The 9,824-nt window shown below is 44.6% G+C and overlaps 1 protein-coding gene across 2 annotated transcripts; it reads left to right on the top strand.

Annotated features, from left to right (window-relative positions):
• Nucleotides 1-149: 149 nt before the first annotated feature.
• LOC120675922 (protein S-acyltransferase 8-like) lies at nucleotides 150-4,216 on the top strand. 2 transcript variants are annotated; one of them, XM_039957130.1, is made up of 7 exons: nucleotides 151-480; nucleotides 653-852; nucleotides 1,274-1,480; nucleotides 1,680-1,865; nucleotides 1,955-2,245; nucleotides 2,622-2,855; nucleotides 3,455-4,216. In XM_039957130.1, exons 3-7 carry the CDS (start codon nucleotides 1,478-1,480, stop codon nucleotides 3,767-3,769), a joined length of 1,029 nt encoding a protein of 342 aa, XP_039813064.1. In that variant the 5' UTR covers nucleotides 151-480; nucleotides 653-852; nucleotides 1,274-1,477; the 3' UTR covers nucleotides 3,770-4,216. The 2 variants fall into 2 exon arrangements, with proteins under 2 accessions (XP_039813063.1, XP_039813064.1); XM_039957129.1 differs by lacking the exon at nucleotides 1,274-1,480 and having other exon boundaries at nucleotides 150-480.
• The last annotated feature ends 5,608 nt before the right edge of the window (nucleotides 4,217-9,824 follow it).

Genomic DNA, 9,824 nt, shown 5'->3' with positions numbered 1-9,824 from the left:
AATATTATTTATGAAATTTTAATGTGTCTATGGCCTAGGCCAATGATGTCGGCAACGTGATACTTTGACGGCAATTTTGCAAAGGAAAAAAAAAAGTTAGCACGGTCCCGGTAACAAGTCCACGCTGTCATGCTCCTAAATGACGGCGCCGAACGAATTCTCGCCTCCCCGTCGCCGTCTCGTCTCTTCTTCCGTCTCTCGCATGGCATGCGCCTCTTTCTTCTCTGATTTGCCCCCAAAATTCCCGGTCTCAAGCTTGCTATTCTTTCCTTCCTCGCAATCTCTTGTGCCTCCATCACCGCGACCGTCACCTCCGGTTGCGGAAAGCAACAAGCCAGGGCTCCTTCTGCCGAAGTCTTCTCTAGCTGAGACTTCGGAAGGCGTCACGCTTCTCGCCTTCTCGGTCCCTTTGCACTGGAAGAGACCGGCGTGGAGCGGCCGAGTGGAAGAGAATCGTAGTTTTCGTTTCTTCTTTTGTTTGTAAGTAACCCTAGCTTGCTTGGACGGATTTTCCTAAGAGTTGGCCTTTTCCGCCAGCAACTATAAGCAATCGAGTCCATCTCATATTTTCCCCTCTACATCCAGTTCGTTGCAAATTTGTTTGCTGTATGGAATTCCACTGAATTAATTGATCCATCCATGGTTCAATTAGGTGGTTTCTTCTTCAGGGCAGAGGGTCAATCTCAGTTGACAACATCTCCAGTTTCCACGCGCGGCTGCTGCTTATTTTTCAAACTTCAGGGGTTTCGTCTTAACCTCATGCTGCTCTGGTGGATTCGATAGGGAAGCCAACCCTTAGGTGCAATGACGCAGCCACAGCAGCGGATATACCAAGCTTGGAAGGGGGATAACGTGAGAATTATTCGACATTTCTGTGTCTATTTCATTTAGTTTTCATATTCCTGTTGTTAATTTTAACTTACCAATTCTTTTGTGTCTATAGCAAAATAATCTTATTAGGTTGTAGCGGTATCTTGTCAAATGGGATCGCAAGTCTTAAAAAAATGCTGAGCACTTTTGTAACTTTGCTAATAGTGGAATTGAGCTATGGTGATATCTCGTTGTGTTTAATACTTTAATTAGCAGTCATATAGCCACTGTAGCGTTATTTACTGAACAATATAGAATTATAACTGTAAAAATGTTGAATTCTTGATGGTTCCTATAAGCAATATGGGTTCTGTTGAGTTAACATCGGTGAGTGTAATGACTAAGTTATGGAGTTGGAATGATACTTCAGAGTGTTGCACACTGATGTCACATTGTTCTTCAGGTGCAATATACGACACATCTATCACAGCTGCACCAAGAAACACAGACTTTCATAGATCATGTCCTTTTGGATTTGGCTAGGTTGCAGCCCTATGTGTCTCTGGCAGAGTGGCCGACATCTGGTAATCCTTGGGGCTTGGAGCATATGGGTGCAATACCAAGCGCTCAAAGGGGTCATGCAGCTGACTGGTGACGAAGTCTGGCTATGGTATGATGCCAGGCCAAAAGGATTGTCACTTAGCTGGGCATTCTCTGCTACATTATCAGCTTGGCTTGTTTTTGACATGCCAATATATATTTTACTGTTGTCATATGTTCTATCTTTAAGATCGTTAGTTTTTGGCATTCCTGATGCCTCACATTATTGGTTCAGTATCCTCTAACTGACTTCTGTGTCTTGTTTGCAGAGGTTCTTCTTTGGTGGGCGATTGATTTTTGGACCTGATGTTAAATCCCTAGGTGTTTCTGTTATCCTCATTGTTGTCCCGGTAGCTTTCCTTTGTGTATTTGTCGCGCGGCATCTCCGTCATCGGTTTCGTGCATATGATGCAGGATATGCAATTCTTATCATGGCAGTAGTGTACACAATCTACGTATGTATGCTGATGCAATTTCATGCTGGTATTTTTGTGTGAACATTTTTAAATAAATTTGGGTGTTCTTGTCTGCATTTTTGGTGTAGGTGCTTTTGTTACTCTTCGTCACTGCTGGTCGGGATCCTGGCATTGTACCTCGTGCTTCACACCCACCAGAGGAGGATATTCACTATGATGATTTGTCTCATGATACACCCATAAGACTACAATTTCCTCGTGTAAAGGAAGTTATAGTAAATGGGATGCCTGTGAAAGTAAAGTATTGTGAAACTTGTATGGTGTATCGTCCTCCTCGATGTTCACACTGTTCCATTTGCAACAATTGCGTGGAGCGCTTTGATCATCACTGCCCATGGGTTGGGCAATGCATTGGAAAGGTAAGCTATATCAGTAGTATTGGAATGAAAGTATGCATCTTGCTTCCACGGATACACACTTAAATAAGAATGTTGACTGAGCTAAAACAAAATATGTCTTGATCAAAAGAGGGATAACAAATAGTCATGTCTTAAACAAACATGCCCTGTTTACAGTTTACACAAGAAGAGAAATTTTCCAACACATTGAAGATCTTTGATGACAACTGAATTGGTTAAGCTTCTTATTTTGAACAATTTATGCATCTGGTATTGAGGAGCTGCGGCTCCCATGAACATCTCTTGAAATTATTTTTTTCATCTTAAATTGATTTATATCACACCATTTCTTAAATATTTACTGATTTTCTATTTGCTCTACTTGTCCATTGTGCAGCGCAATTACCGTTATTTTTTCCTGTTTGTTTCTTCTTCAACTGTCCTCTGCATTTATGTGTTTGCTATATCGGCCTTGTACATCAAGTTTCTCATGGATGGAGACTATCCTACAGTGTGGAAGGCATTGAAACACTCTCCTGCTTCTCTAGCACTAATGATATACTGCTTTATCTGTATCTGGTTTGTTGGTGGACTCACAGGATTTCATACATACCTCATCAGCACAAACCAGGTTGATCTTTCTGCTTCGTGGTTTGTCTCTTTGTCTACACCTACTTTTTTATGATTGCAAGTCCCTATCATCTAATCTTATTGTGCACAATGTAACAACAGATTCTAAGAATTGTTAAGAAAAGGGTTCCTGTCTGAACTGAAAGTTTAATTTCCTCTTCTCTACCTTCCCTTTTCTGTGAGTGGTTTAACTTGTGGCATTCCCTTTATGCTTTTCTGCTGTACATTTACATGGTGAAGGTTTTTGTCTTGGAGAAAAGCACACATCTCTTAGATAATCTGAGATCTCACTAGTTTTTCTGTTGCAAGATAACATTGTAGAAGTTTAAAGCAACTGTACAGGTTATTGGTGTGGTGAACTACATTGTTTTTATCAGGGGTTGTGATTAAAACGAAACTAAACTGCTTATTCACATGATTATGATAGTACTTATTTGTGAATATTGTGCTGTCTATGTAAAGAAGATATTTTTGGATTGTCTACTTGTCAAAGTAACCTTCAGGCTCTATACAGCCTTTTCCAGAACTGAAAATCAATGTTTCGTTTCCTTTATGGTACACCACTCCTAACATCTAATATAGGTGCTTTTGTGTTTTCAGACCACATATGAAAATTTTCGGTATAGATCAGATGGCAGGCCTAATGTCTATGATCAAGGATGTCTTAGTAACTTTCAAGAGGTTGTCTTTGCCAAGATACAACCATCCAAACATAAGTTCCGGGCACACATACAAGAGGAAGTACAAGCTCCACCAGCTAACGATGCTGGAGAGGTTGAAGACGAACTAGTTGGTGGTCCTCGGGCAAAAGTGGGAGATGACCTTGATATTGATGGTGATCTGTTGAAGATTTCACAATGGCAGCATAACCATGGGGACATTGATATTGAAATGGGAGGTGGGAACGCCAATTAGATGGACGATCAGTTTCAGACTACAAATTTTAAAGCAATTCAGATGCACAGATATACAGTAAGAAGCAAGGCACAACACTCGGGTTAGGTACAAAGAACTGAAAGTTGGGATGTAGCACAAGAAACTGCTGCAGCTATTCTTTTGGCCTCCGAATCTGCATCGCCATCTCCAAATCTGCATCGCCATCTCAGAGAGATGCACACTGGCTTTTGTTTGCTCATACTATCCAATACTAAGCTGAGGAACTGAGGATTCGGCAGCTGCAGAGGCTGGGCCAAAAAGCCTTCAATGTCTATTTGCTCTATTGCTTCCAGCAGGGATGGCTAGTCTCCAACGGTCTTACATTCTCATGAAATGTATGTTTTAGTTCAAAATTAGGGCAGCTTCTGTCTCGTCAGGTTTTATCAATATAATTCTTTTTTGTAAATCACTGGTGCAGGATATTTATGGTTGTCACAGAACAGTCCAAATAGTACCAATCAAGTGCAATAATTAACACTTAAACTCAAACCAGAATTACTGCACTCAACCAGTACACTCAGACCGCCTGCTGTAACCAGGATCGATTACACAGGAACTCTCGCCAAAAGACGAGCACAGATGATTACTGGCAACAAAAGCGTTCAAAGTCATTAACAACCCGAGTTTAACAGGAGCGCCAACTTAAACTACAATAAGAGTTTACAAGCCAGTTTTACAATTCAAACCTCAGAGTTCAAACGCAGCGGAAAATAATTTAGAGATAAAAACAAGCTTCAAAACAATACGATAGATAACGTCGACGCCAGAAGACAAACTTCACATCTTGCCCACTGATGTGAGGCTCACCTGCCCGAACTTCACGGAGAAGACGGGACCCACACGACCGACCAACCCGGAGGAAGTGGTTGACCGATCCACGAGGCGCAGAACTCTTCGGAGTCCTCCGGAACGCATCCTGCTAAAATATATGGCAACAACAAGCCTGAGTATTCTAATACTCAGCAAGACTTACCCGTCCATGGGTATACTTAGCCTAATAACTAGACATGAAAAGCTTTTTGGCTCTGGAGTTTGTTTTGCTGAAAAGCTACTAATATTGGATCCTTGCAATATTTTAGCTCAATTTAAGTTTATCAGGTACCAACTAGATTTGCCTAAACATCTAGAGCACACATGGTTGATCACATTATCTTTTCAGATTACCACAGCCAACATTCTCAGTTCAAACTCATTCCACTTCTTTACTACGATGTGATAGAGAGATCAAGGTTCTCATATCCGCGAGTCACGGCGAATCGATTCGATTTAACCTTGCAAGGTGGACCTAACACACACGTCACATATAGGCCCCGTCGGACCCTACATGGCAACCCTTCACATATGCACACCGAATAACCGAACTGCCCTGCGATCCGGGACTGCTAGCCCCACCGATACCATCGAAGGGTCAGCCATGAGTTTGTATACTAGCTCCACTGGTGAAGACAGTATCAAGTCCGGCTACCGGTGCACATATGGTACTGAGCTTACCGGTTTCGACTACCTCCTACTTCCGGCATGTGGTTAGTACTGTTCAATCCTCGATCAGTAGTGCCAACAACGGTACGGTCCTCAATCGACACAGGCGGAGGCTCACTTTCCATAACTTCCATATCCATAACCAATCCATCTCCGCCCGGTCTCCATTTTTTCTTTCTTTTTTCTCAAAGATTCATTCTCCAGTAACTTTTCATAAGTAACAAGACCTATATCTCGCGAGTGACAGGAATCACTCGTCTTCTACCGAATCCTAATTAAGCATTGCAGTACTAACGACCTGTATACTAGTAGAGTGACTGAGGAAAACTAAGGATCATGCATCTAAGGTTCCAATCAACTCCTAGAAACTTAAATGCACAATAATTATATAACAATTATTGAATACTGAAATTAAGGGTTATGCACCGGGGCTTGCCTTGCCAGTTAGCGGGGTTAGCGACTTCTGGATCTGGCTCAACAACTGCTTCGGCTTGCGGTTCCCCTGCTTGCGGCTCCTGGATCGGCTCAGCGACCAACTCGTAGACGGCTTCGCTCGTGACGTCTACACGTATGAAAGAGGATGCCATGCAAGACTTAAAATGGTGCAATGAAATGACACAAGCGTTCAAGAAGAAATGATTACACCGAGAGAAAAATTAAACACAACCCTAGAACAACATGGATCAAATTATCTAGGGGCTTGTTTTGTTGCAAAAACACATGCATGCATGAAAGAATTGAATACAACAAATATAAAAGAAAAGAGTCTAGCTAGGAACAAATTAAAAGCAAGGACTTGACTTGCAAATATGCTCTAGCAACAAGAATTTATTAGAAAACATGATTTGGATAAAACACGAAACCATTTATTTTAACCCTAGAAAAGAAAACAAACAACAATAGATCCACAAACATGCACATAGGTTATGCACCTGAAAATTTTCTAGTGGACTACACATGCAAAGAGTAGGTTACCATAAAATTTCAGGATTTTTAGACAAACAGAACACCCCATATAAAATAAACTAGCTTAAACACACACCGGATTTTTAGCAGGGGCAAAAGTGACATTTACCAAGAACAAGCATTTTTCTTCTGAAGATCTCGATTTTAGAAACCTAACAAAATTTATTTTGCATTTTAGGATTTTTCTATGAATTGTTTTGCAATTAAGAAATTTCAGCCGAGATACACAATAAAGAAAACAAACAAAAATACCCTTAATCCCCCCTCTCTCACTGACCCGTGGGCCCCACCCGGTAGTGGCTCAGAGAGAGAAAAAAAGGGGGCGCCCCTCCCCTATTCTGTCTGGCCTGCCCCGGCCACGCCCGCCGGCGGTGCGCCGAGCGCGCGCGGCGGCTTGGGCCGGCGGGGCAGCACGGCGGCCTCGCGCGCAAGGCCTAGCACGCCCGCGGCCGAGTAGGGGCGCGCGCGGGGCAGCCCAGGGTAGAGCTAGGCAGCAGTGTTGGCGCGGCGGCGGCGGCTTGCGGCGGCGCGTGGTGCGCGGCGGTGGCGCGGCCACGCCGGCCAGCGCAGGGTCAGGGAGCGGCGCTGCGGGGCGGGGCAAGCACCAGCTCGTCCGGGCGGCGCTGGCGCGCGCGGTGGCGCGGCCCTGAGCCGCACGGGCTTTGCCTGCGGCGTGCGGCGGCGGGAGCAGTGGCGGCCATGGCGGCGTTCCGCCGGCGCCGGCGCTAGAAGGGGAGGGAAAGGAGCTCGGGGAGGACGAGTGACTTACCACGAACCCGTTCTTGGGGTCGATTTAGGCGGAGGGAGGCCGGAAAGAGGTCGTCGGCGTGAGGGGCGGAGCTCCGGCGTGGATGGCAGTGGCGGCCGACGAGAGAGGGGCCGATTCGGCCGCGAGACGACTCACTCGAGCTCGTGAAGGGGCGACGTGGGTGCGGGGCGAGGCTGCGTAGCTCGGGGCGCGAGGAATCGAAGCGGAGCGGCGATGGATGGCCGGAATCGGCACCAGCGCGGCGAGCGGCGGGGCTAGGGTTCCTCGGCTCCGCTGGGAACTCAGTGCGACGCGAGGAAGGGAACGAGTAGGCGAAACGGGACTTGGCGATCGACTCGGCAGCGGAGAGCGCTTAAGCGGCGGTCGTGGTCGTCGGCGTGACGCGTGGCGACGCCAACGTCGATGGCCGGCGGTGAACTGAGCAAAAACAGGGGAGCCACAGTTGACCGAGATTGAGTGATTTTTAGCCAACTTTGACCATCCAAAGCTCCAAATTTTACATTGGAACATGAAATTTGGCCAAAATAAAAGTTGTAGAGGACGAGAAAATCTACAACTTTGCTTTTGGGCGAAAGTTGAATTGAAGCTCGAATTATTGAGAACAACGAGATCGAACACGGCTAAACAATGTTTTACCACACGAACTCGATTAATGCTAACGATTGTGTTTAACCTTAAATAGCGATTAGTCTCGGTATTAGCGTCAAAACTAACACCGGGGTGTTACAATGATCCTACTCGTAGGTTCTCTTGTGCATTTCAACCAGCGTGTGTGATGAATTCTTACCCACGCATCCTTCTGAGGATGTCTGTATATATCTTGGTTGAGAAACTTCAATATGGTGTAGTGAATCCAAATTGCATTGCCGATATGCTGTCCAGTCGTTCAATTCTTTAAATGCAGCATGCATTGTTTTTCAGCTGATGTCGTCGACTTCAGTGTTCCTGTTCCCTCGGTTCAGAAGAACAGCGGCAACATCGGCGCGATGCAATGGCCACCGGAATCACAGCTGTCTTTGAATGTTAGCCGTGTCTATGCCAAACATTCCTTGTTAGTTTCTTGATTCAGACTTTTGCACTGGACTTTATAGTTGGTGCTGGAGCCATGGTAATGTAGTAATTGCTGAACTCTGAAGACACTAAAATTGTCAGCACGTCTAGTCTATTCAACGCAGTATCTTCTTCAAATGGTTCTGCAAAGGCCAAAGAATGATAAAATATCATGGGATGTCAGCCCTCACCTCAAGGTATGTATCCGGTCACATACGCACAAGTGTCTACTTCAATCGTTTGTGTTTTTCTGAAGTGTTCACTGCACTTTTAGAAATGGACCGAAATTTGACCAAAGCAGATGCACTGGATCAGTACTGAGGAGGCTGGCGTTTCGTTTCCGTTCAAAACATGGCTCTCGTTGATGCACTGGATGGGATGCCAACTTGTGTATCAAATGGCCCTGAATGGCTAATGCTACATCTTACTTTTGATGAACGGTTAAAAATGCCGCAGGTTTTCAAGCAACTGCCGCGCATGGCGTCTTCAAGAGAGCACTGCAGCCACAAGGAGACGGCCGGAGCTGCTCTGATGGACACTGACTGGTCCTTGACCGGGGTCGTGTGAACCAGTGGACTTGCCTTCCATCCATTTCTCTCCCTTTCACGTGGCAACTTGCGAGATCGATCTGTGTGCTGCAACAGTTCACGCGTTTTTGGTCAAAATCCCTGAGCCGCTGACGAGAACACTCGATTGGCTAGCTGGTGGCCTCGAACGGGAAGACGTCAAGACGACATGGGTGACGGTGAACCGGCCGCTGGTCGATTTCCATTATCCCCTTGCCTTGTCCATTTCCGCTTTCATCTGACCCGGCGCCCCCTAGTTGTTGCTACCATTTACAGCAAGTTAGCAACTGATCCATCCGCAGTTACAGAGACCGAAGGGTGAAAGCACAAACGCCATCGTCATAGTTGTGGTCAACTAAGATATGATTCAAGTGTGCCAATGACATGTGGGACAGATTATGTGTTGTCATTGTCGACATTACTGTTCGTTGCTAGGTCAAGATATCCATGAGATTACAGTTTATCATTTTGATCTAGAAGGATTTGATTTACAATTAATAACCATTTGACCGTCTTGTTCAATAGCACAATATGCAAGAGACTTCTTTCCCTTTATCACTTGTTCGAAACCTATGATCTCTTTTTTTTATCAGTACTCATCCCTTTTCTATGCTCACCATCTAGTCAACATAATCACGTCGTTCGAAAAAACAATTGTTTCAACATCAAGAAAACTACCAGAAAGTTAGGAAAATAAATAAATTTCGTAGAAATTTATGCAAAAGGAAGAAAATTTCTGGAGATCAAGAGAGAAGTGAAGTGCCTAGAAGGATTTAGCGATATAGTTTGCACAAAAGTTAAATGTTTCGATCTCCAGAAGTTTACAGTATAATGTATAATCAAAAGCTCCCATGCAAAGGTGAGCCTTTCTGTATTATTTCCTATAAATTATTCTCTCTCTACAACATTTTGTTTATTTTCTCTGTTTCTGTTTCTATATTTTCCTCGAAGGGCGACCTGCATGGCAGGATGGTGGTGGTAAAGATACTCAATGAACATCAATGGAAAAGTAAAAAAAAAGAAACGAATTGATTTTTACATGGCAGAAAAGAGAAACAGAGTTCAAGTGGGAACGGAAAATGTCAATTGCATGGTCTGCACGCCCCTATCATTTTCACTAACATGTGGCTCCAAGTCCACGTGTCGGTGGTACGCGACGGGTAGACAACCCAAAGCACCAACTGTTGCGTGTAGCATATCTAGG

The sequence above is a fragment of the Panicum virgatum genome, chromosome 5N (genome assembly GCF_016808335.1).
Source record: "Panicum virgatum strain AP13 chromosome 5N, P.virgatum_v5, whole genome shotgun sequence".
NCBI classification, from domain to species: Eukaryota; Viridiplantae; Streptophyta; class Magnoliopsida; order Poales; family Poaceae; genus Panicum; species Panicum virgatum.
Note: the sequence above shows the minus strand (reverse complement) of the source record. Positions and strands in the feature narration are given on the sequence as shown.